The sequence below is a fragment of the Eulemur rufifrons genome, chromosome 7 (assembly GCF_041146395.1).
Source record: "Eulemur rufifrons isolate Redbay chromosome 7, OSU_ERuf_1, whole genome shotgun sequence".
NCBI classification, from domain to species: domain Eukaryota; kingdom Metazoa; phylum Chordata; class Mammalia; order Primates; family Lemuridae; genus Eulemur; species Eulemur rufifrons.
In genome coordinates, this window is record NC_090989.1 from 1,328,694 (window position 1) to 1,355,538 (window position 26,845).

At 65.4% G+C, this 26,845-nt stretch overlaps 1 protein-coding gene across 5 annotated transcripts in view; it reads right to left on the reverse strand.

The window, feature by feature from the left end:
* Positions 1–26,845, reverse strand: part of COL18A1 (collagen type XVIII alpha 1 chain) — a 90,892-nt gene that overhangs the window by 47,840 nt on the left and 16,207 nt on the right. Inside the window, exon 1 of one of the 5 annotated variants that reach the window (XM_069474890.1) lies at positions 836–2,637. The exons of 1 other annotated variant lie outside the window; for it this stretch is intronic. In XM_069474890.1, coding sequence (XP_069330991.1) covers positions 836–2,171 — 1,336 coding nt within the window. In that variant the 5' untranslated portion in view covers positions 2,172–2,637. Of the gene's footprint in view, positions 1–835; positions 2,638–26,845 lie in introns of those variants that run through there. 3 more of the 5 variants (XM_069474894.1, XM_069474892.1, XM_069474891.1) reach the window with 3 other exon arrangements.

Here is a 26,845-nt window from a genome sequence, read left to right on the forward strand (position 1 = left end):
GGGGCACCGACTCCAAACTCTCACCACGGACACGTGCAGCCGCCCCCACCGGCCCAGCTCCAGAGCCTGGCGACCAAGGGTCAAGGCCACCTCCCCGCAGCAGCAGGGGGAGGACAGCGGAGAGGGCGACACCCCCGCCCAGCCTGGGCCTGCAGAGGTGCGGGCAGCAGCCCAGGGGTGCGGAGGAGCAGGCGCAGCGCAGGGCCCAGGGCCGCCGAGGCCTTTCCTCGGCTGCCCGGCCCTGGCGGGGGTTAGAAACGGGGCCCCCCCTTCCTCCCTCGTCCCTCCCCCACCCGGCCGGCCCATGTGAGCGGGTGCAGGAGGCCGTGGGCGCCCTGACACCTCTTGACCTCTCGACCTCCAGCAGAGCGAGCTTCCCGACCCCATCCACCCCTGCAGCCCCCCCCCGCCCCCCACAAGCTGGGGCTCCACGGAAGGACGTCAGGCAGCGCGGCTTAGTGACCAGAGCAGGGTCGGGGCAGCCAGAGGGCGGTGGGAATCCCAGCTCCTCTGGCGGTCGAGGCACCACCCCATGCCTCGGTTTCCCCTCCGTGGTGAGGACTAAACGCACTAAGATGCTCAGGGAGCACCTGGCACGGGTGACGCCCCTGACGCATCTGCTGCTGTGACAAAGTCCGCAGTGCGTCCTGCCCTCTCCCCTGCAGAGGTGGCCTCGCGTCCCAGCCTCTGCCTCCTGAGGCGCCCAGGCCCCCGAACCCAGAGGCTGCCGCTGCCGGGCTCCAGGTGGGACGGGGCCCCCCGGGCGCACAGCTCCGCCCAGCTTACCTGGCAAGGCAGGAAGGGATGGGTGGGGGGGCGGCGGCTGGCCCGTTACCTGCAGCCGGCCCAATGAACACGCAGTACCCGTGCTCCTGGGCCGGGAGGGCGGCGCAGGCCACGGGCAGCTGGCCCCTGGGCAGGTGGCGCCAGCACGCGTCCTCCAGGGCCTCGCAGAACTGGCGGCAGGGCGGGGCCGGGCCGCACGGGGGGGCCAGCAGCAGGCAGAAGAACCAGGCCAGGAAGGGGTGGCAGCGCGTCCGCAGGAGGCCCCCCCACGCCTGCGCGGCGGCCTGCACCTCCTCGCCGCGCCGGTGGTGCAGGTGGTTGGGCAGCCAGGAGTGCCTGATGCCCAGGCGGCCGCAGGCGGGCAGCGAAGGGGGCAGCGGCAGGCAGCGGCCGGCCCCGAGAGGAGCGGAGTGATTAGCAAGACCAGGCCCCACAGAGTCAGCCGCGTGGGAAACCCAAGCCCCGCCGTCCCCAATTAGAGCCGTGACTGCTGTCCTAGACCGTGTGCCCGGAGAGTCAGAGGAGAGACCAGCGTGTGCGCCCAGGGAGCCCGTCACCAGGGGGTGCAGAAGCGCCGTGTGCCTGAGGACGTCAGGGTGCCACTGGCCGGGACCGACCGCCACGGGTGAGCGTCCTTCGCCGTCCAGATCTGGGGGCCGCCCGGGGGACAGCCAGCTTTCCCAGGGAGGAGCCCTGCCCGGCACGGAGGAGAGAGACGCTCTACCTGGGGACCGAGGTGGCACCGAGGGCTCCCTGAGTGGTGCCTGGGGGCTGCCCCGGGAGGGGGCGGCCAGGGTGGGTGCGGGCGGCGTGTCCGGCCCAGCTGTGTGGGCGCCCGGAGCCCACGGAGCACCACTGCTCGGCCAGAGCGCCGTCCCGGCCTCCCCAGGGGCGCTGGAGGGCCCAGGGCGGGTGGGGAGGCCCAGCGGGGCCTCAGGGGCCGGTGTCTGCACCCCAGCCGTGCTCTCGGTGGGGGTGGCATCATCCCACAGCTGGACGAAGCTCCGGATGCCCTGGGCCACGTTCAGGATCTTGGCTCCGACCCCGGCGATGTTCTCTTCCCTCGCGCTGGGGCTCAGGGCAGCAGCGGCGGGGGTGGTGGCGGTGGGGGGGGCGTCAGGGGCCCCAGTCCGGCCACCCTCCAGCAGCTCCGGGGGCGGCTCGGGGCTGGCAGGGGCCGCCCCTCGCTCTGTGGGGCCATCCCCGGTGGCCGCGTGCGTGGTGGGCTGCACAGGAAGGCGGCCCTGGGGCTCGGAGGCCCAGAGCGCAGGGCTGGCGACCTTGTTGGGCCACAGCCAGTCCAGGCTCAGCAGCTGGGCCCGGGCGGCCGCGAGGCAGCAGGTGAGCAGCAGCAGGCCCAGGCGGCCGCTGGGGTCCGGAGCCATCGGGCTGTGTGCGGAGGGGCAGCGGCAGCGTCTGCTCGGGAGGTGGGGCCGCCCGGCTCCGCCCTCCCGCCCACCAGGGCTCCGGCCCCCTGGGCGGCTCCTCCCTCCGCTCCCCCTGCTCTGCTGTAGGGAAGGGCACCCGCCAGGGGTGCAGGTGACCGGCTCCTGGGACCTTTAACCTTTTCCTCCCCACACCCAGGACAGCTCTGAGAAGACGGGGGACTTTGTCAGGAACACCCAGAGGAACCTCACTCGCTTCGCCAGCAGCCGGAGGAGGCTGGGCGGCTGAGTTTTGGGGAGGGGGTCTCCAGCCAGGACCCCCAGCCCCCAGGGGCACCGAGGCAGCGGCCCCACCCCTGCTGTCCCGCCAGCCGGGAACACCCGGAAGAGCCTGGCCTCGCGCCACTGCTCTGTGGTAAAACTGGAGCTTAGAAAACGCTCCCGGCTGCAGCTGCAATTCCTCTGTTGCAGCTGCGCAAGACACACGAGGGGCGGTCCCCTCCGGTCCCCACCCCACCATGTCCGCCCTCCCGGCCGGCCCTGGGGGACCCGCTGCTCACACGGCAGCCTTTCCCCTCCTCGGGGCTCCCCGCTCTGTGTCAGCTTCCGTCAGTGAGTCCTGGTCCCCATGGGAGCCCGTGGTGTGGGAGCCCGTGGGAGCCCGTGTAAACCTGTGCTGTGTGAGCCCATGTGAGCCCGTGTAAACCTGTGGTGTGTGACCCCGTGTGAACCTGTGTGAGGCTGTGTGAGGCCGTGCGAGCCTGTGGTTTGTGAGCCCATGTGAGCCCGTGTAAACCTGTGGTGTGTGACCCCAGGTGAACCTGTGTGAGCCTGTGGTGTGTGAGCCCATATGAGCCCGTGTGAGCCTGTGTGAGCCTGTGATGTGTGAGCCCATATGAGCCCGTGTGAGCCCATGTAAACCTATGGTGTGTGACCCCATGTGAACCTGTGTGAGGCTGTGTGAGGCCGTGTGAGCCTGTGGTGTGTGAGCCCGTGTGAACCCGTGTGAGCCTGTGTAAGCCTGTGTGAACCCATGTGAACCGTATAAAACCGGGACGACAGCAATGAGGGCGGGTGAGCCCCCGGTGCGAGGGCCTGGCGTGCTCCCGGGAGGCGTCCCCTCTGCCCTCCCCGCCCTGTGATCACCAATAATCGCGTGATGCCCGCACAGGCGGTGGGAAGCAGGACATCCTGCTAGTTAAGGACATTCAGCCTTGGCTAAAAGAGAGGGGAGAAGCCTCATGCCGTGATCTGCCAGGCGGTGCCCTCGGCTCTGAGCGTGGGGGAGGGCAGCCGGACGCGGGCCGAAGGGCCCGGGCAGCGCAGCAGCACGGCCACATAAGAGTGGACAGCGGGGGGACGCGGCCCCGGCAGACTGGGAGTGAGAGGCCAGAACCGCGGGAGGGAGCCCCAGCCCCGGGGAAGGAGGAGCCACTGCCAGGCCCGGTGCCATTCACAGAGGGCTGCGGCCCTGCCCTTTGCCCTGCCGCCCGGGCACCGCCTGCCCTGGGCCGCGGCCCTGCCCTCCTCCCTGCCACCGCCTGCCCTGGGCCGCGGCCCTGCCCTCCTCCCTGCCACCGCCTGCCCTGGGCCGCGGCCCTCTCGCCGGCTCTCTGCCTGGGCACCCAGGTGGCCAAGCCAGGACGGGGGCAAGAGTCTCGCTCCACACCGCTGCCAAGCACCAGCACATGGGCCAGGAGGTGCTGGCGTCCTCTCTGCCTCAGTTTCCCCATCAACAAAAGCATCTGGTTGGACAGGAACAAGTTCTCTCCCATTCAGAACATTCCACAGACTCGGGAATCCGGCTATGTGTAAGTGTGGGCGCCCGCCGAGTTCCCAGGTGGGTGCTGGGTGCTGAGCGCCCCCTCGGGCCCCGCGAGAACCGGCGGCTTGGGTGTCAGCGCGTCATGTGGTGAAGACACTGAAGCGGGAGCCGTGTGGCCGCGGAGCCCTGCGAGGCAGAACAGGATCCGGGCAGCGTGCACACGCACTCGCGCACACACGTGCTCACTCAGCACGCACACAGACATTCATGTGCTCACACTTTCACACCCGCGGTCTTTGCCACATCTGCGCGCTGTCCCCTCTGCCGCACCCTCACCCCTCTCCTCCAGGCTGCGTGGCGCGGTCACGGCACCCGGGGCAGTGATGAAACAGCCCTGCCACTGTCCCCACCTGTCCCCAGTGCAGGACACCAAGCAGCCATCGATCGATCGCCGTCCAAAGGGCAGGCTGGGCTGTCTGAGATCAGAACTCGTGTTCCGAACAGCGGAACACGGCGTCCCCTCGCGAAGGCCGGGGTGGGCGTTCCACATCCAAACATCTGTGTCTCAGTGAGGCTAGGAACTATCTTCTAAATGCCCAGAGAATCGTTTTTTGCTTGAAAATCCATTGCTGCTAATGTGATTTTATGCCTAAATGTGTGTCTGGAAAATCTCAGAACAGAAATTCCAAAGATCCCCCCCCCTCCCCTGGCACAGTCGGGAGAGGGAACTCCGGCTCCGTCTGTGGTGGACACCGGTGAGGGTACCCCCGGCCCTGGCCCGACGGCTCGGGACACCCAGATGGTCACTCGTGGGGCCACGTGCTGCTGGGCTGGCCCTGCGCTGACTCGCTCAGCCCACGATTCCTGGGCAGGTCCAGGTGCGAGGAACCAGCCGCGGCTGCAAAGGAGAAGCAGTAGCTCCGCCCGGCTCCACAGCCCCCGGGACTCGGGTTCCCCGGGAAGCAGCCGGCAAAGGGGGGCTACTACGTGAGCCTCCTCACACACATGCGCACACACACTCACTCCCAATGTGCACACATGCGCACAGATGAACACTCACACACGTACATGCATGTGCACACTTACACACAGCCACTCATCCACATGTACACACACACTCACTCCCAATGTGCACACATGTGCACAGACGAACACACATGTACATGCACATGCACACTTACACACAGCCACTCATCCACACACACACATGCTCACTCCCAATGAACACTCACACACATACATGCATGCACGTGCACACTTAACACACAGCCACTCACACATGCACACACATGCTCACTCCCAATGTGCACACATGTGTACAAACACACACGTACATGCACGTGCACACTTACACACAGCCACTCATCCACACGCACACACACGTTCACTCCCAATGTGCACACATGTGTACAGATGAACACACACGTACATGCATGTGCACACTTACACACAGCCACTCATCCACATGCACACACACGTTCACTCCCAATGTGCACACATGTGTACAGATGAACACACACGTACATGCATGTGCACACTTACACACAGCCACTCATCCACACGCACACACATGCTCACTCCCAATGTGCACACATGTGCACAGACGAACACACACGTACATGCACGTGCATGCTTACACACAACCACTCATCCACACGCACACACATGCTCACTCCCAATGCGCACACATGCGCACAGGTGAACACTCACGTACATGCATGCACCTGCACACTGACACAAAGCACTCATCCACACACACACTCACTCCCAATGTGCACACATGTGTACAAACACTCACACATGTACATGCATGCACGTGCACACTGACACAAAGCCCTCATCCACACGCACACACACACTCACTCCCAATGCGCACACATGTGTACAGACACACACACGTACATGCATGCACGTGTACACTTACACACAGCCACTCATCCACACACACACACACACGTGCACACACACTCACGCATGACGGTGCCATGGCGGTGGTGGCCCCGGAAGCCCAGCTCTGGCTGCCGTGTGCAGCGTGTCCTGAGTCTTGGGGCCAAAATCCAGGAATCCCCGCACCCACCTCGACGACCCGCGTTCCCATGCTGGTGCCGTCTGCAGCCGAGCCCCCTGCAGGCCCCTCCGGAGGTGACGGGCAGCCGAGGCCCCTCGAGTCGGGCATCCCTGGCCTATCCCTGGCCTTGGTGGACCCTGAGGGTGCTGCCCCATCACGGAGGGCGAAGTGCAGGCCTCCTGCAGCTCACGGTGTCCACGGAGCGAGGCTTGGGCTCAGAGGCCACCTGACCATGGACACAGGTGCCAAGAAGCGCCACGTCCCACTCCCAGCAGCCCCATCTCCTCTTCCAGAAGGTTCCACCCTCCCTGTTGTGCTCAGATGTGCCCCTGCCTCCCGCCCTGCCCGAGCCAGGGTTTGTTCTGTCTTGTTGGCCCGTCTGGTTGGATTCCTGAATAATGTGGTCTTTATTTTCATTTTTTTAAAAGGCACAAACACCCACGTGTGGATGGAGGAAACTGGCTCCTGCGGGGCAGAGGGCGCCGTGCCCGGGACGGCAGGCTCAGCCGGGCGCTCCAGGGATGGGCGTTTTGCCGCCGCTGTCAGAAACGCTTCCGTGGAGGTGCCAGACGTCACCCGCTCCGAGCCAGCAGGGCCCGGCCCTGGGGCACCCACACCTGGCCCTGAAGGCTGACGCGGGGCAAAGGGAGGAGGCGGCCCCTGCCTGGACCTCGGGCCGGGCTGTCTCTCCTGCCCCTCCCTGGGGAGCAGAGACCGCCGGGGGACGGGGCCAGCAGGTGTCCGAGCTGCAGGAACAACACCAGGGCGCACGCAGCCCGCACCCCTGCCCGTGGACGCGCCCCCAGCCTGCGCATGGCCAGCACAGCCGCGGAAGCTGCGGACACCGCTCCGGCTCCTCTGAGACGAAGCGTGGCTTTTGCTTTCTGTGGCGCAACTAGTTCACGATTGAGCCTCTCGGGCTCCCCTGAGCTCCATACCCCGTGGCTGCCTTTTCCACACCACATGGCGCAGAAGGAAGGTTCTGGAGAAGTCCCTTGAAGGCCCCACTGCTGGGAGGGGCCCCTGGACTAGTCCCTTCCCTTTCCTCACCCGGCCGCTCCCGCCAGCCACCACCCCGCCGGCGGGGTGACCTGCACTGCCTGGGTACCCAAGGGCTGGAGGTGGCCATGCAGGCAGAAGCCACAGCTGGGCCCAGGTCAAGGCCCCGGCACCTCCCTCCCTGGGGGCTCTGCCGCCCCCGGAGCCCACCCGGCCCTGCTACCAAGCACAGCTGACGGCATGTGGCCACCCCCGTCTAACCTCGTGTCCGAGACCCTCGGGACGGCCCGTCTCTGCTCTTCCCCAGAGCTGCCTCCCGGGCTGAGCCCCCAGCAGGCTCCGGTGTCCTCACGGTGTGAAGCGTGTGGGGAGCAGGCAGGAAGAGCCGTCTCCCAGCCCCCAAGTCCAGGTTGCTCCACTGGGTCGTCGCAAGCTGAGGGGACTTGCTGGCTCCTAAATAAACGCAGCACTGCCAGGCTCTCGGCGGGCCAGGCTGCGCCGCCACCCGCCGTGGGTCCGAGGGTCCCGAGACCCTCCCCAGGGGCTCTGTGAGGCCCAGTCCCCCCAGGCCACCTTCGGGAAGGCCACCGCTGGGGCAGAGGGTTCTGAGGGCTGGAGCATCAGGGGCTCAAAGTGCCACAGGGCAGGCACCCTCCCAGGGACACCTGCCACCCCTGCCCCCCCAAAGGAAGCCGTGGGGAGGACGCAAGGCCACCTGCCAGGGCTCTCGGCAAAAGCCTGGACCTAAACACAAGGAGGCAGGCGGACAGACAGGCTGTGGGACGCTCGGGCAGCCCCCACCTGACCCTCCAAACACGTCCCTGCTGGGAAAGGCGGGCGGGGGAGGGGCTGCTCGAGGACAGGCCACTGTGATCACAACGCGGTGCGCGGGCCTGGAGCACTCAGGCTTGCCGAGAAGACATGAGCCCAGCGTCGTCGGACATGGTTGGGACAGACTGTAACACGGCCTGTGTGTGAGAGGACAGAATTACCGTGAACTCAGGGAACATCCTGTTCTCAGGCGGCGCACGCGTGAGTGCTCCTACAGGCCAGGGGCGGAGATGCTGCAACTAACTTACCAGGAAAAAGCGCGCATGTCCCGGCATACGGACATGCAAGTGCGCATGCCTGTGCACGTATGTGGATCTGTGCATACATGTGTGTGTGGACAGGGGCACACATGGGTATGTGTCCACAGATGTGTGTGTGCACAGACATGCACAGAGATGGATATTCTTGTGTGTGGATATGCAGGTATGTGGATACATGTGTGCATGTCTGTGCATGTATCTGGATGTGTGCATACATGTGTGTGGACGGGGCACACATGGGTATGTGTTCATGGGTATGTGTGCACAAATGTGTGTGCGCACAGACATGCACAGAGATGGATATTCTTGTGTGTGGATATGCATGTATGCGGATACATGTGTGCATGCATGTGGATGTATGTGGATGTATGCATACACATGTATGTATATGGACAGGGGCACACGGGTATGCATTCGTGGGTATGTGTGCACAGATGTGTGTGCACACAGACATGCACAGAGATGGATATTCTTGTGTGTGGATATGCATGTACATGGCTACACATGTGCATGCCTGTGCATGTATGGGGATGTGTGCATACATGTGTGTGGACGGGGCACACATGGGTATGTGTTCATGGGTATGTGCGCACAAATGTGTGTGCGCACAGACATGCACAGAGATGGATATTCTTGTGTGTGGACATGCATGTATGTGGATACACGTGTGCAGGGCTGTGCATGTATGCAGATGTGGTCACGGGTGGGAGGGAGGGAGAGCCTGGAAGCGACACGGCCAGTGTTGGCTGTAGGGACGTGTGTGGCGTTCACTGACTATCCCATTGACTCTTCTGCGGGTCTGAAACGTTCTGATGTGAAGTTTGCAGGGAACACAGGTTTCCTCCTGACGTCCTCTCGGCACAGCCCTGCCACCGGCGTCAGCTCGGGAAGGGCAGGTGACTCAGCAGAGGCCGGGAAGAGACGCTGCTCAGACATCAGTCCGTGTCCTGGGCTCCTGCCAAGCTGCGAAACCCCTGGCAGGGAGCCCGGGAGGCCGGAGAGCCGCTGCTCCTGCCCACTGAGGCCGGACAGGATGGCCGGTCGGGCTGCAGAGGGGCCAGCGAGGGTCTCTCGCAACGGAGTAAAATGCGGTCCCCTGCGCAGAGCTCAGGGCCTCACCGTGCCCCTGCGCTGACGCGGGCTCTGAAGGACCATCGTGCTCGGCCCCCGAAAAAGCAGATATTTTTAAACACTCTAAAAACCTTAAGAACTAAGGGATCCCCCTGTTTTGTTCTTTGTCAAGATAGTTTCGGCTGTTCTGGGTCCCTTGAAACTCCGTGTGAGTGTGGCAGTCACCTCGAGATTCTCGCGGCTGCTTCCGACCGAGCTGCCCTGACGCCACGGACTTGGGTCCCCAGCTTGAGCGAGTCTTCCTGCCACGGGCTGTTTGTTTACATCTCCCTTCATTGCAACACTGTTCCGTAGTCCTCAGAGTGTGCACACCTGGCACTTCTTTTACTAAATTTATCCCTAAGCATTTTATTCTTTTTGATGCTCTTGTGAATGGATTCTTTTCCTTAATTTCAATTTTTGATTGTTCATTGCAAATGTAAAGAAATACAATTGATTTTTCTATATTGATCTTGTATGCTGCAACCTTACGGAGCTCATTTATTAGTTTTACTATCTCTTCAGCGATCACTTAGCACATCTGTGTGCGCAAGATCTGGCTTCTGCAGAGATGGCCGCACCCCCCTCGCCTGTGCGGACGCCTCTCACCGCTTCCCGCCCGATGGCCCTGCTGGGGCCTCCAGTGTCGGGTTGAGTAACAGAGGTGAGAGGGGACACCCCGTCCTCCTCCTGACCGCAGGGGGAGCTCCCAGCTCCTCACCGAGGGGACGTCAGCGTGGGCTCGTCACAGACGCACTTTCTCAAGAACAGGGCTGGATCTGTTAAATGCCTTTCTGCGTCTAGTGAGATGATCGTGTGATTTTTATTTTCTATTCTATTGATATAATGTATCACCTTGATTTTCAGATGTCAAAACACCTCCCCCCACTGGGTCACGGGGTATCATTTGGTCAGTACGTTGCTGGATTTGATCCCAGTACTTTGCTAAGGATTTTGTGTGCATATCCGCAAGCGAAACTGCTCTGTGGTTTCATTTGTGATGTCTTTGTCCGACGACGGTATCAGGGTAATACGGTCTCATGAAATGAGCTGGGAAGAGTTTTGTGAAAGAGTTCATGAAGAATTGCTTTTAATTCTTTAAAGTCTGGAGGAATTCAGCTGCAACGCTGAAGCTCTCTGGCCCTGGCTTTGCTCTCTGGGGAGTCTGGACGCCCAGTGCCGTCTCCGGCTTGTTATGTCTGTCTGTTCAGACTATTTCTCATCGAATCAGTTTAAGTCGCTTGTTTCTTTCTAGGAATTTGTCCGTCTCATCTGTCCCCGAGTTTTCTGATGTACACCGTTCGAGGTGCTGGGTCGGGACAAGGTTGGAGGACTCACACTGCCCGGGTCAGACCTTGCACAGAGCAGCGGCAGTCCGGACGCGGGGAGCCGGCACAGGGACTCTCGCGCAGGCCGTGGGAGAGCGTCCGGCCACGTGGCATGAAAAACAGCATCAACGGTGGCTGCAGACGCTGCGGCCGCCCCTCGCAGCCCAGTGCGCGAGAGCCGGAGCTCTGAAGCAGATGCACAGCCGCGGTCCACCGGGTTTTGACAGGAGCGCCAGGACCAGTCGGTAAGGACAGAGTCGCCACCAAACACGCTGGGACGACGGAACAGCCACGTGCGACAGACTGAAGCCGGGTCCTTACTTCTCACGCACAAAAATTAACTTAAATGGATCAAAACCTAAATATACGCGCTAAAAATATAAAACTTTAGAAGGAAACATAAAAGTAAGTCTTCACGACCTTGGACTCGGCAAAAGATTCCTAGACATGACCCCAAAACCCCCAGTGACGAGAGATAAAATAGGTAAATCGGACTTCATAAAAATTTAAAACTTTTATGCTTCAAAAGGCACCGTCCAGAGAGTGAAATGACAACGCAGGACGGGAGACAACATCTGCACATCATCTGACAAAGACTCGCATCCGCAGAAAGAGCCCCTAACTCGACAAAAAAAGACAGAACAGCCCAACTGAAAGTGGGCAGAGTTGGGACAGGCGCCGCTGCACGGAAGACGCACAGACGCCCACGCGTGGGAAGAGCTGTTCAGCACGACCCGTCCTCGTGGAGATGCCCCCGCGGGGTGCCTGGCATCGGGCCGGGCGACGGCAGGATGTGGCACGGTCAGGCCTCGCGCGCCGGGGGGACGAAACGGGGCAGCCACTCTGGAAGACAGGCCGGCAGCCCCTCGAACGGCTGAAACAGGTACCGCCGTCCCAGAAACGCCGCTGAGCTGCACGCCCAGGACAAGGGACAGCGCGCGTCACAGGCCCCGGCCCGCAGATGCTCGAGCAGCGCTCACTGCGGCGGGCGGGCAGCCCAGAGCCCTCCCCTGCTGACAGGGACGCGGTGTTGCCCACACAGTCGTGCTGTTTGGCCATAAAAGGGACGGCGCCCTGACACTGAGACCCGCGTGACACTGACGGAAGGAGCCAGTCACAAAAGGACCACGTGCCCTGTGATTTCGTCCACACGCGAGCCCAGGACAGGGACACGCAGGGAGGTCGCCAGGGGCGGCGGAAGGAGCCCAGGTTAGGGACACACAGGGGACAGTCTCTCTGCGAAGTGACAACGTGTGCTGACGTCGACCACGATGACGGTTGTGCCTGAAACCACTGAACGGTGCCCTGTGAACTGTCCCGAATGCGAATCCCGTGGCAACACGGCTGCCCAGAGAAAGCCAGGGAGCCCCGGGCCACATTCTCCGGCCACGCGACCCTTCCGGCTGCTTCACTTCACTCGTGGGACTTTCTGTGAGGCCGACGTCTCTCACGCGTGCGAGGAGAGTGTTTCCTTTCATAAAGTCCTGGCACGTTAAAGCTCATTTGAAAGGAGGCGTCTGTCACTTTCACACCAGGTCACGGCCGCGGGCCCACAAGGTGTCTCCAGCACGTCACCTTCCTTCCGAGGGACGTTTCCGCCCCTCAGCCTGCGCACGCGTCCTCAGAGACGCTCCCGTGACCTTCACGGCCACACCCTCATCCCGGGCGTTTCCCAGCCCAGAAAGCCACGACTGAGAGGGCACAAGCCGGCCTACCCCACGGCTGGCCACGTCCCTGCTAATTCTCCCCAGTCACTGCACAGACGTGTCCTGGGCTCCCGCCCCGAGCTCAGCCTGCTCTGGCGCCTACGACGCCTCGGTGAGCAAAAGGGCGGGTCTCAGTCCTCGTGGTGACGGCGCCCACCGCAACGTGAAACGGGAGGGGGCACAGCAGAGACGGCCAGGCGGGAGGGAGTAAACGACCAGCAGGGCCACCGCCCCCGATGGCACAGGACCTGGGAGGCGCCCCCCAGGTGACACAGCCCTGGGCAGCCACGTCCCCGCAGCGCGACACCGAGTGCTGACGTGGCCTGGCTGGCAGGAGGGCCAGACACCCACTTGGCCACCCGGGAGAAGAAGGGCAGCCCTGGCCGGCCATCGGGGGGATGGTGGCCTTTCTGGGGGTCTGCGGGGCCGACGCCTGGCGTCTGTGTGCTGTGTCTCGTGGGCGCCCAGCATGCGCCGGCCCCAGCGCCTGCAGCTAAGCTGCTCCGCTTGGTGACGGGGCCACGTGACGGGGCCCACGGGGCCTTTCTCTCAAATAAAGGCTCTTGACCCAGGAAGTTAATGTTTGACGAGTGTCACGGAGGCGGCCCAGGGTTCTGGGAAGCGGCCGCCCTGAGCAACGCGGTGCCAGCCCCGCCCTCCAGCCGGCTGGGAGCTCAGAGCCGGGCCACAGGAGGGCAGCGAGGACAGGCCACCCGGGAGCCCGCCGATGCCGCGAGGCTGCTGAGGTGCCGGTTTGCCGGGGCAGGAGGGGACGGGCGCGGCCGGCTCCTGAGCCAGTGAAGCCGTTTGGGTTTTAAGGTTTACGAGTTAACTTATTAACAGGAACCTCAAGGGAAAGCTCCGGGCAGGCGCAGGCCGCCAGGCTCCCACGTCGGGGCTGCCAGACCTGCTGGGCCCAGCCTGCGACCCTTGCTGTGCTCGTGTCCGGTGGGGCCGGGGGCCAAGCACCTCCCAGGCACCAGGACTACCCACACGTTCTCCAAAAACCCACCGACATCCTCACAGGCCCACACTGGAACCATGGCCTGCACGCCTGCCCAGGGCCACGCAGCTGACATGGTAGAATCTGCCCACTCGAGGCCGCAGCTGAGCCCACGGGATGGCGCGGACAGGGGTGAGCTCGCCTCCCTGGGGACGGCTCCTGTGCCGGGCATCCGGCAGGCAGCTGCGGATGGGGCCCTCCCAGGGCCTGGCAGCTCCTCGGGGTCACCCTGGCCCAGCCCTATCCCACCCGGGCCCCCCACATTCCCTCCCCACCCAGCGAGGCCCAGGCCAGAAACCCGGGCAGCTTCCAGCCATGGCAGGCGCCAGCCCCGCAGGGCTCTGCAGGAAAGGAGGTGCCGTGGGGCCCGGCCCATCTGCGCCCCGGGAGGTGCGCCAGGTGCCGCTCCTGCAGGACCCCGTGCGGCGGTGTGGCCCTCAGGCCGGCCGAGGGAGGGCACGTCCGTGTCAGGACACACCATCACCCAGGCCTGGCTGGCTGCACCCACCAGAGCCCCTCCTCTGTGGCCCCACACCCAAGGCCACCAGGCCGGGCAGGCTAGTGTGGGTGGACCCGCCAGGAGCTGCAGGGGTCCCGGGGGTCCTGGGGGCCGGCCGCACCCTGATTGCAGACATGCACTGCAGGGCCGTGTGCAGGGCGCGAAGGGCCCACGCACGGAACCGGTCACTCGGGGCCGGGCGCTCAGGGTGGCAGAAGAGAGAAAAGCTCAGAGATTCCACAGCAGGTTCCACGTCCAAGTCCCGACTCGGCCCAGAGCCTGTGGGTGGGACCTTGAGAGAAAAAGGGTCTTCGCAGGTGTCATTAGCTCCCGAGATGAGATCACCCTGGGCCCACAGCCCAGGACAAGTGTCTTTACAAGAGACGGGGGAGGAGACAAGCAGAGGAGACAGCCACGGACAGAGCAGGGGCTGCAGCCATGTGGCCACAAGCCAGGGCACGCCCGGGCCGGGGCTGCAAGAGGCAGGAAGGAGCCTCCCTGGAGCCTGTGGAGCGACTCCTGCTCCCGGGGCCGGGGCATTTGTGCTTTTAGCCGCGGGTCCGTGAGGTTTGCTCTGACAGCCCCGGGGGCAGATGGGGCAGAATGGGGCAGGGGTGACCAGGGAGACGCGGGCCCCAGGCCTGGCAGGAGCCAATGGCTTCCTGGGAAGCTCGCAGATCACAGTAGCCTCTGCTGGGAGTGGCCTGGCAGCCCCGGGTCACGGCTGATTCATGTCACAGGAACGTGACCCCGTCCTACATGGGCCGAGGCCGAGGGCGGGGCCGGCAGTTCAGGCCCTGGCCGCCCCCAAGAGTTAGCAGGCGTCCCCTGCTCTGGCCTCGGCCAGCTGGTCCCAGACCCTCCCCCAGGTGTCGGGCAAGCGGGGGAGCGTGTGCCCTGCCAGCCCTCACCGGGCGGAGGTCGGGCCAGCCCCGAGGGCTCTGCAGACACAGGCTCCAACAAGTTTCCTCCTCCCCTTGTTTTGAAAGCTTTACTGCAAAAGTGCCGCAGAAACGGTGACAAGTGAGCCGGAAAGTAACTGTCCTGTAACCCCCGCTGGCTCCCGTCCTGGGGGGGAGGGAAGCAAAGCGGCCGGATGCCGCCCTCGCCACCCCCGGAAGATGACGCTTCTGGTCTTAAACCACAAACCCCCAAATGCCCGTTCCCAGGCTTCGGGGCCGCCCGGCCCACCTGGGGCTGCCTCCCCCGCCGCGGTCCAGGCCTCGTCTCCGTTTATTCACTGTCTCTGCTCCCACAAGCCGGCGCCTTCCGTTCACAGCTGGCGTTTGGGAAGCCGGGCAGTGTGTTCCCCAAAGTCCACCTTTGCCTCTTCGCGGCCGCAGGGTTTCTGTGAGCAGGGCGTGTGCGGCCGGAGGTCGGCTTTCTCACCTGCCCCTCCTCAAACTCCTGCCTCTGGGTATGTTCCCAGGAGCCCCGTCTCCTTAGGGGACGGGTTCTCTGCACAGGGAAGAACAGCCCGGCCCCGGGGCCTTTCTCAGCACAGCTGGGCCGGGGAGTCCCCCTCCCAGGGAGCCTGGGGCTGCCTGAACCCGACGACCCCTCGGCACCCCCAGAAGAGGACTCCGTGCCCTGTGTGCTTCTCCGTGCGGGGGACGGAGGGGCCCCGCCCACCCCTCTCACGGCCAGACCCACTCAGCACTCGGGGGGAGCTTGGCCTGCAGCCTGCAGGGGACAGAAACCCTCTCTGGCCCCCCAACACACAAAGAACCCTGCGGGGCAGCACGGGGGGACATGCCCAAGGAACAGAGCAGCCGGGACCTCCAACAGCCCCCCTGTCCCCCTGCCCCCCGTGCTGGAGAAGGAAGAGCCCTGTGTCCGGTGAAGACCCGGGGCCCAGGCCTGGGGGTCCCAGTGGGTGACAACCCGGACGCACAGTGGGGTCTCCAGCCGCAGCCCCAGCACAGGCAGGAGCAGGGAGAGCTGCCCCGCGGCACCGGTGAGCACCACGCCCATCCCAGCGGGCTGCATCCCAGCGGCACGGACCGCCCCAGGGCTCCTCCCACGTGGGCAGGGACCCGCCACGCCTGCGTCCTCAGCAGGCCGGTTCCGGCTTCCCGGGGCTGGGGTCCAGTTGGCACCGGTGTGTTTGAAAAGCTTCCAGGCAGTTCCCTGTGCAGCCTGGTGTGAAACGCAGTCTCGGCAGCCCCCACTGCTTCCGGGAACACGGAACAGAGCCCGGGCCACCCGCCAGCTCCCCGCGGCCACGCGGGAGGCTGAAGCAGCACCTTCCTCGCAGACGGCAAGGGGCGGCTCGGGGATCTCCACACGGCCGAGACCCACGGGGACGGGACGCTGCTTCCGGATGGTCCCCACCACCCAGCCGCCGCAGCAAATCCCGGCCGGAGCCACGGCATGCGGGAGGCAGGGGCTGGTGCCGGGACAGTCGGACGCAGCGGGTCTGGGCCGCAACCCCTGCCCACCCAGCGACGGGACAGGCCCACACGCCTCAGGGCTGCGGGTGACAGGGAACGGGCGGGGCGGGCGCTGGCTCTTAGCCTGAGATCCGCCGGGGCGTTTTCGCGCAGGAAGTCGCTCAGACACGTCAGTCTCCTCGGCTCCGGTTTCCAGTCCTTGCCACGCGCACGCCGGAGACTCATCGGCTTCACAGTGTGTGCGCGCTCGCTGGTGTCTCCCGAGCGTCTGAACGCCGGCCCCGGCCAGGCGCGAGGACAGTCGCCTGCGAACGCTGCACTGGTTTCGCTTCCTGCGTCAGAAACGCCGGGAAGGCAGCGGCCCTGGGACGGCTGCTGTGTCCCGAACGCGACAGACGCTTGCCCCACGCTGTCCCAGCCGGCCCTGGTCCCCCCCCGTGGGGACACGGCTGCCGGAGCAGGGACGGCCGCCAGGGGGAGCCGCAGACCAAGCGTCTCGGCCGAGCACAGACGTCCCCTTGGGAGCCGGAGCCCAGGTCACTTCTCCTCACGGTTGGGTTTGTTTTATCATGACAGCGACGTGTCGTGACACACAGGCCTGGGGGGTGCTGACGCCCGCCCTGCCCCCCAGCCCACGGCCTGTGGCACTGGCTGTCCACGCCTGCCCTGCACACACGGTCACACGGCACAGCCCTCCGCCCCACACGCCTCTCACCACGGCCATCCACGCCTGCCCTGCACACGCGGCCACACGGCCACACGGCACAGCCCTCCGCCCCACACGCCTCTCACCACGGCCGTCCAGGCCAGCTCGGGGGACGCCGCCTCGCCCGCTCTTTGCTGCTCAGAGTGACCAAGGGACACATCTGTTCATGACAGCGTCACATGTGATGGCACCAGATACGTTCTCTTTAATTTTTAAAAACCCTTAAAAATCTTAGTTTCCATTTTTAAATTGACGTGTAGCAATTGTAGTTATCTACAGGGCACTCAGTGACGTCCCCAGATGAGGTCTCGCGATCAGATGAGGGTGACACGCGTCCACCGTCCCAGACATCTGTCACCTCTCCGTGTTGGGGGCTCTCAACAGTCCACGCTTTCCGCTGCCACTTCTGGCTCCATCCGGCGGGGCTGTTTCCCCTGCGTCTCCGGGTTTCGCTGCCAGACGTGAGGGCTGACACACCCCGACAGGCGGGGGCTTTGGTGGCACAGTCTGTGGCACAGACTCCCACAGCCGGGGCCACCGGGTCGAAGAGTCGAAGACCCCACATGACAGAAAGGCCGAGTCCCCCAAGAAGGACGAGCAGCCACAGGCCCGGCTGGGCAGAAGCAGCCCCGCCCAGCCGACGGGAGGGGACCGGCCCGTTCTGCTGTTTCCTCTGTGTCGAGGCAGAATAACAGCCACGAAGCGCCCACGTCCTGATCCCTGGGGTCCGTGACTTGCCACGTGGCACGTGGGAATGCAGGTGGCAGACGGGCTGACCCGTTGCCAGTGTTTGGCCGCAAGTAGGGAGAGTGAGACACGCGGTAACTGGCACCGCGGTGCCCAGGTCGCCCGGGAGGGCACCAGCTGCCCACGGAGGTTCCCCGCAGTGGAGGAGGCACCGACAGGCCGGGGCACGGCCGGAGAAGGCCGGGCTGGCACCGCGGGCTCTATGGGCGCCTCAGGAAGCTGGAAACGGCAGGAAACGGCGCTCATGGAGCCCCCGCGAGGAGCCGCTGAGACTCACTCCTGACAGATCAGTAAGGGTCACTGGGTCACTGCCAGCCACTGAGCTCGTGGCCATCTGCTTCAGGCAGGCACAGGCGCGTCACCTGAGCATCTGCCCACGTCCCCGGGTCTGAGGGCCGCCTGCATCCGCCGGGCCCAGGGCTGCTGGGGCGGCTCTGCCCGGCGTCCCTCGCCTGCCGAGCACCCGATCTTGTGTCCGTCCCCGAACCTTCTCCTGGGCGACAGTCGGACCGTGGGAGGACGGTCGCGGCTCCCCCCGCTGTTGCTGACAAATACTTCTGTAAAATACAGTTGAAGTGTCATGGCCGTGCTGTAGAAGTTTCCAGACACGTACTGTCCCTTTCAGTCCTTACTCCACGGAGACCTGGAACAGGCACCCCCCGTCCTCCCAGCCCCCGGCCACACTTGCAGCACTGGTCACCGTCCCGAGTTTGTCTTTGAAAGTCACGTCACAGTTGGGATGTCTGAGTTCATTTTCTTCCAGCTGCACAGACAACCTGCTGAGGCCATGTAACACACAACGGCTCCTCCCGCAAGAACGACACGCCCTTTACCCCACGTGCTGCGTGGACGACGCAGGCCGGCGCCGTGGGGCACCCTGACCAGTCAGCAGATGCCCACTAGGGGCGAGTGGCCATCGGAGGGTCTCGGTCAGGGGTCGACCCCGAGAGCCCACCCTCCCTTCCTGGGGAGAGGCTGCCCCAACACCAGCCCCACCCCAACCTGCATGGGGGAGGGGGGAGGGGGGCGGGTAGACGAGGCAGACACGTGCTCCCCTCCCCCACTGCCACCAGCACCAGGGGACAAGCTCCAGGGGCCCCAGCAGGGCTTTCGCCTACACAGGGGTGTGAGTGTGCACAAGGGTGGGTGTGCAAGTGTGTGCATGTGAGTGCAAGTGTGTGCACACTGGTGTGTTCTGAGTGTGAGTGTGGGCTCACATGAGTGTGTGCACAAGGGTGGGTGTGCAAGTGTGTGCACACTGGTGTGTTCTGAGTGTGAGTGTAGGCTCACGTGAGTGTGTGCACAAGGGTGGGTGTGCCAGTGTGTGCATGTGAGTGAAAGTGTGTGCACGCTGGTGAGTGTGGGCTCACATGAGTGTGTGCACGAGTGTGTGGGTGTGCAAGTGTGTGCACACGAGTGCGTGTGTGAGGCTGGGGCTATCGACAGCACACCCCCTGCCTCCAGAACCCGGCAACTGAACCAGCCCACGCCGTGCGCAGAGGGGGCGGCCAGGCGGGGACCCCGGGAGCGGCGCTGGGCTGTGGGGCCTGGAGCCCTGCCCGGCCATCTGGTCCTCGGGCCCCTTCCTGTCCGCAGCCCCCGCAGCGAGCTCCGTCCACGGCCTCCACCCAACCGCAGCAGGACGACCAGCTGAAGCTGGAAACAGATTTCCCCTTGAGCTTTAAAATCGCAAGAAATGCGTCTACAGGAAGTTGTGGGAACGCACGTCCATTTGCCTAATAAAACGGCTTGTCTTACGGGGGCGCGGCACAGCCCCCGCCCCCCACACCAGCCTGCTTGGGCCCTGCACCCACTCACATGCCCCGGACAGGCCCCGGGCGGCCAGTTGCCAGGACACCAGGCTGCCGGGTCGCTCACGGCTGGAGGAACCAACTGCTAGAATCATCACGCCCACGTGGACACTTCACCGCAGGAATGTTGGGGGGAGCAGGCGGTTTTGCAGGTAGGGTCTAGAGCATCCCCTTACAGACAGACGCTCACCTCACAGAGGACGCGTGCACAGGCCCCGCGGCATCAGCTTCATGGGGCCCCAAAGAGCCAGAGGCCCAGTGGCCTCGCCAGTGGGCAGGGCCGGCTCCCTCCCGGACCACAGACCTGCTGCCCTGCTGTGACCGATGTCGGGGGGCCTGGCCACCCAAGCCACGTGTCACAGGCTCGGAGAGGGCTCCCTGGCGGGAGGGGGTTCAGGGATATCCTGACCAATACCCCCAAGGCCCCAGGCGTCAGGGGGCTGACACCCCTCTAAGTCCCTCCACGTGAGTCCTGACGGGACCCAGCCCAGGACTGACCCCTTCGCCCCGAGCGACCTCCTGGCCCACCCACAGGTGTCGCCCCAGCGAGCACACGCTCAGATCCTCCCCCTGACCCCCCGCCCCCACCTCGACCTGCGACGTCCCTCCTGGACTCCGGACAGGCTGGCCCTGCTGTGCCGACCCCACACCCCGCACCCCACACCTGCCTGACACATGGGGGCTGCGTTCGGGCTCCCCCCACCAGGACAGGGCGCTCCCGGCCCCCACGCCCGCCAAGGCCGCCCGTTCCTGAGGGGTCTGTGCTGGGGGAGGCCGGACACTGAGGAGCCGTCAGACCCAGCCCCGACCAGCCCAGCACAGCCACACTGCGCCCGGGAAGCTGGGAGGGGCCGGGAAGAGGAAAACATCTCCCCCCCGTGGCTGTGCTGGTGGCCCCACCAAGGGGCGCTGGGGACATGTGTCCACCGCCTGCCCTCCCCCGCCCTCCCGCCTCACCTGGGCTTGTGGGACTCACACCCGCAGGGACCCTGCATCCCTTCCCCGGGAGCAGCGGGCTCACCCCAGCCCACCGCCAGCTCCTGCCCGGCGTGTGCAAGCACCTGCCCCGCACACCTGCCCCCTCACCTGCCCCCCTCACCTGTCCCCCACATACCTTTCCCCCCCACCTGCCCCCCACATACCTGTCCCCCCACCTGTCCCCCTACACACCTGCTCCCCCACCTGCCCTGCACACTGCCCCCCTACCTGCCCCCCCACCTGCCCCCACATACCTGTCCCCCACACACCTGCCCCCTCACCTGCCCCCCTCACCTGCCCCCTCACCTGCCCCCCTCACCTGCCCCCTCACCTGCCCCCCTCACCTGCCCCCTCACCTGCCCCCCTCACCTGCCCCCCTCACCTGCCCCCCTCACCTGCCCCGCACATCTGCCCCCTCACCTGCCCCCCTCACCTGCCCCGCACATCTGCCCTGCACAGCTGCCCCCTGCACTGTCCCCCCAGCTGCCCCCCACATACCTGTCCCCCACATACCTGTCCCCCACATACCTGTCCCCCACACACCTGCCCCCTTCACCTGTCCCACACACCTGCCCTGCACACCTGCCCCCTGCACTGCCCCCCACCTGCCCCCACATACCTGTCCCCCACATAACTGTCCCCCACCTGTCCCCCACACACCTGCCCCCTTCACCTGTCCCACACACCTGCCCCCCACACTGCCCCCCCCGCACACCTGCCCCCCCCCACACCTGCCCACTGAGGAACAGAGACCAGAACAGAGCCCAGCGCTGCAGCAACGGGGAACAGGGTGGCGGCTTCCCCACGGCCCGCGGGGACGGGTTTTCTGGAACAGCTGCAGCACGTCCCGCAGACATCCGCTCCTTCACCCCCCGCAAGGGTGCCCGCGCACCAGGCTTCTCAGCTGCGGCCTGTCTGCAGGGCCCGCACAGCGGCCTCCCCGAGAACCGGCTGCTCAAAGGCCTGGGGCCGCCGCATACCCGCAGCAACCCCAGGACACGAGGACGCCCCTGTGCGGAAAGCAGGCGCCAGCAGCTGCGGCCAGGGAGACGCCCGGCCAGACGTGGCAGGAGCCCCCTCTCTTCCCCAGCTGCCGGCCGGGCCCCTCGCCCCCAGGCGCACATGCAACCCTGCGTCTACCGGGGAGGGAAGGAAGTGGAGGCAGGAGGCCCCGGTGCAAATAAACTCAGTCTCTTGCTCCTTCTGCTCCACTCGATCTGCACATGTCGTCCCAACAGCTCTCCTCGTAGATGTCGAACGTCTCGAGTCCCCAGAGACGAGGGAAGTCCTCGCCCTGACCCTGACCCCAGAACCCACCCGGGAGGGCATCCCAGGAGGTGCAAGGAGAGCTGCGGTATCAGAGGTGGGTCCCCCGGACAAACCCTCCACTGGGACGTGCTAACGGCCGCCGGGTCAGATGCAAAGCGCCGGGTTTCTCAGTGGAGGGCAGAGGTTTCGGGAGCCTGCACCTGTCCCCACCCGGGCCCCGGGCCCCAGGGCCGGGCATCCTGTGGGCAATGCTGCAGTCTTGCTCTCACGACCCCTTCTGTGCAGGCTGGAGTGTCACCCCCAGCCCAGCAAAGCCACTCCCATGGGTTTCCGGAATGCTCGTCCACGGATCACAGGAGCACATGATTTGTACAGGAAGCGTCTGCTCACACACCTGCTCACACACCTGCTCTGCACCTGCTCACACACCTGCTTCGCACCTGCTCACACACCTGCTCACACACCTGCTCTGCACCTGCTGCACCTGCTCACACACCTGCTCTGCACCTGCTCACACACCTGCTCTGCACCTGCTGCACCTGCAGCCCAGAGCCCCCGAGGGTGGGTGCTCATTCTTCCCTCCTGGGTGACAGCTTCCTCCCCACCACCCTCATGGACTGGGGGCCCCTGGAGGGCTCACCTGAGGTCACCCGGCACGTGTCCCCCTGCCAAGTGCATCCCGGCACCATCACAGGTCCTCAGCCTCTGCCCTGCCAGTGCTCCTGTGAGCCCATTTGCGGGAGGGAAAAACCGAGGTGTGGAGAAGACACATGACCCAAAAAATGACAGCTGGCAGAGAGGTGCCGGCAGCCAAACAGCCGTGGGAGCCCACGCTTGGGGGGGGAACACCACCGTGGGTTCCCAACGCCGCCCAACCGGCCTCCCCAAAACGGTCACCCCCAACGGTTCCTGCAGGAGCGCCTTCCGGAAGGACAAACCCAGGTCGGGCTCCTCTCAGGCGGGGACGGGGTCTGTGGGACCAGCCTGAATCCAGCCCGAGACCCGCAAAGGCCCCGGTGTCGTCCGGGCTCTGCGGCCGGGTGGGGACGCCCAGCACACACGGCGGGTGCTCCCGACCCAGCGCTTCAAATGTTTGGGGAATGTTACCTACAAAAATGAGGGGCTTTTAAACTTTTTATTTTAAAGTATTGAACTAAGTGTTCTGTGCCAACATCCAAACTTAACAGCGACATCTGAACAAACTCAGCGTGTCTCTCTCCCTGCCTTCCATAAAACTTACAAGGTCAGAAGAAATTAAACATTAAAGGGCGTCTGTGACCCCTTTCAACATGGAACCGTCATGATTATTTTCCTTGGACAAACCATTTAGTCAGTTTTCAAAGAGGATTAACATCTGTGCGAACTGCCGGTTTTCCAGACCCGACCCGAAGTTCTCGCGAGGTCGTTTCAGTGCAGGGGCCAGAGGGGCCTTCTCCCTCGAGCAGCGTTTCTCCCCGTGCATTTAATGGGACGTTTGGCGGAACGCCAGAGGTCCCGCGGCCGCCAAGGGGGTCCCCCACCCCTGGCAGAGGAAGCAGCTTGGCCTGGGTCACTGTTGCCCAATCTCAGTCGGCAGCAATGTGACCAGAACACACCCAGGCCTCGGGGCGGGGGGGCCAAAGAGGCGTCTGTCTGTAGGCACTTCCTGCCACGGACTCACACAGAGAGCGCCCCGAGCCTCCGCTTTCCCGGAGACCCACACTGCCAGCCCCAGCCCCGGCCCCACCCAGCCCCGGCCCCACCCCAGCCCCGGCCCCGGCCCCACCCCAGCCCCGGCCCCCACCCAGCCCCGGCCCCACCCAGCCCCGGCCCAACCCCAGCCCCTGCCCCCACCCCAGACCCCACCCCAGCCCAGCCCCCAACCCAACCCCCGACCCAACCCCCACCCCAGCGACCACCCCAGACAGGCCCAGGCTGCTCAGCCTCTGACCCCCATGAGGGTGCCCATCTCCTGGCCCCAGGAAGGTCGCAGGCCCCCTGGCCCTGTCCTGGCTCCTCCTGTGGCCCTAAGTCTGTCAGAGCATGGCAGGGGCCTGGGGCTTGTTTGGGTCCCTGCTCCAGAACCTTCCGTCCCCCCAAACTGTGTCTGCTCTGAAGAGCTGGGAACCGGATTCTGGTGGGCGCTGAGGGCGCCATGGGGGACACTGCCCTCCGTGGGCTCGGCTGGGGAGGGTCTCGAGGACAGGCTGAGCATGAGCGAGGCTTCACTGACAGAGGGGTCCGGGGCCGGCTGATGGGACCGTGGGCAGGGATGCTGCGTCCACACCCCTGTCAGAAACTGGGCAGGGACAGGTGGCCGCCGCCGTGGCCCCGGGCTGGACGCCAGCATCCGCGTCGTGCCAGAGTGGGCTCGAGGCTGCGCAGGCACCCGCCCACCGTGGCCCCGCCGTACCCTGAGGAGCCAAGGGCTCTGCTGTCCCCACCAGTGCACGGGGCTCGGACGGTCCCTGGCAGCGTGTCCGGGCCTGTGTCCAAGACCATCTCGAATGGCAGACACTCACGGCCACAGGAGCCGGCCGGGATTGCCCGGGCCCCGGCGAGAGTCTGCAGGGTCTGCTGGGGACTCGAGAACCTCCCCTGGGGGCTCCCTCCCTCCCCTGGCGCCTCGGCCTGCCTCCCCCCTCCCCACAGCCGCCGTGCGGGGAGCTGCCCGCCCGCCTTCCCCAGGCTGGCGGGTCCGTGCCCGGCTCCGCTGCCCCCCAGCCCAGCCCGGTCCCTGCACACAGCAGGTGCTGAGTGGGGTCCCTGTCCCCCGGGTCTCTGCACACACGGCCCCTCGGTCCCGCGGCCCAGCCAGGTGGCCCCGTCCGCCTGCGGGAACCAGCTCTGCGCTGTCAGCCCCTCCCGCCGCCGAGAGCCCAGATAAGCCGCTATGAACGGAATGTGACCTCCCCCCGGCGTCCCGGCCCCCAGCCGTGCAAACAAGCCACCTGGACACAGATGACAAATGACCCGGCGCCTGCGGAGCAGTCATGCGGCCTGGCCAGCCTGGCCAACGTGCCTCATTTCTTTCCTGCTCCTTCAACGGACACGGTTGTTAATGGCGCAGACGCGGGGGCGGCGGTTCCCCGTGTCTGCGTTTTGGTTCCCGCAGGTTGTGCCCGGCTCTGAGCAGACCCACCCGTGGGGGCCACGGACAGTCCCCCGCAGAGTGTGCCTGCCGGGCCGGGCTGGGGACGCTGCGGAGAGGAGTCGGCAGGGCCGTGACAGCGCTGGCACTGTGGTCCTGCCCAGAAATACGCGTGAGCCCACCCGGACCAGCCGCCAGACCCGGGCCAGACGCGCCCTCCCCGCATTCCTGGGCTTCCAGCGACGCAGGCGGCCGCCCACGTCCTGCATCTGCCTTTGTAACTGGACCCAGGCCGCAGGCCGGACCCCGCGCCTGGCCAGGGGGGCTCCACACCCTCCTCCAAGGCTCCCAGCGCCCCGGTGGAGCCCAGCCCAGGGCGCCCACCTCGAGCCCCTCCCAGCAGACAGGCGGGTGGCTGCGGCCCCGTCCCTGGGCCTGCGGAAGGCCGTGTCCTCCCAGGGCACTTCAGGCGCTGTGCAGGGCCATCGACCTGCCGGAGCTTTGGCTCTGACGCCCACGGAGAGTCCGGCACAGGCAGGGGAGGCGAGGGGGCGTCGGGGGCACAGGACGCCCGGCACCATGACACGAGCCCACCCCCATGTCACGACGCCCCACTCCCGGCCCTGCAGCAGCGGAGACGCCGGGACCCTCCGTGGGGCGGTGGGGAGGGGCAGCCATCGTGCCAGGGGACGGGAAACGGTCAACGTGCCCAGCGCCGGCCTCCCCCGCCGACGGTCTGCGCCGACGCACTCTCCTCCCTCCGCGGCGCCGGCCCCTTCCTCACAGCGACCCCAGCAGGGCCTGCCGGTGGCCAGGACACCGACCACGGCTCGTCACGGAGCCCAAGAGCATGGCCCTCCCCTCCCGACACGCACCTGCGGCCCCCGCACCCGACGCCGCCCTTCGCTGGACCCAAGTGGGTCCTTCGTGCAGAAGGCGCCGTCTCTGGCGCAGGGACCATCAGCACGCGCGGCACGCCTGACAGTTTAAGGAGCCTGCAGTGCCACGCCGGGCAGCCTGGAAGGAAGGAAGGAAGGAAGCGGTGACACACGCAACCACACAGGCAAACACGGAGCCCTAACGCCAGCGAAAGGCGCCAGGCGCAAAGGCCTGTGGGATTCTGTCCTCACGGACAGAGGCGTGGTGAGGACAAGGCGTGCTGTGGGATTCCGTCCTCACGGACGCCCAGGACAGGCAGATCCAGAGGCAGAAATGGATCCGCGGTTTCCATGCCAGGCGACTGCTCAGGGTACAGAGTTTCCTCTTGGGGGGCAAGAATGTTCTAGAATTAGGTAGTGTGATGGCTGCGTGGCATCGGGATGGTCCTAAATGTTGCTGGATTGTTCACTGCAAAGTGGTTAATTTCATGCTATGTGAATTTTGCCTCCATTTGAAAACAGCTAAGGAATCCGGCCATGCCGGGGCCTGGGCAGACGGACACACGAGCACAGAAACCGCCGCCTGCGTCCTGACCCGCACACCCCGCTTGGCCGGGCTCCCGCACCCCGGTCAGCCACGGGCCGCCCCACCCTCCGGAGTCCGCTGTACCCGGCATCCAGTCCCACAGGCTGCACCCGAGGGCCACAGCCGCCCTCACCGCACGCGCCTCACGCGGAGACCCCCTGCCACGGGAGCGCCAGCCCACAGCCCACAGGGCAGCAGGACGCACCTCACGGCACATGGTGGGACGGGAGTGGGGGTCGGGAAGGCCTCGCGGAGGAGGGGAGCCGCCCGCCCTGCCGCTGTGAGCACATCTGCTGCCTCCGTCTGACCAGAGACCGCGCGTCCTCCGGCTCTGTGCCCAGGGACGGTGTCTCCCCGGAACAGAAGCGCAGGGCGCCGCCCGCCCCACGCTGAGCTCACAGCGGAGATGCCAGCACCCCCGCCCGGCTCTCCCAGCCCTGCAGACCCAGCTGAGCCCAAACGGGAGCGGATAGAGCCCCACGGTGGGGTCGGAGAGCCACCCCAGGACCCCCGCCCAGCGGAGGGGCTCGTGCTCGTGCGAGGGGATCCGCGTCAGAGGGCGGAAGCCAGTCTGTCAACCCTCGAGGGACGCCAGCGTTGGTGCGATTCCACGCCGAGCCTCCGCTTCTCCCCAGCCCTGCCCCACCCGTGCTCTCCCAGCCCCCGC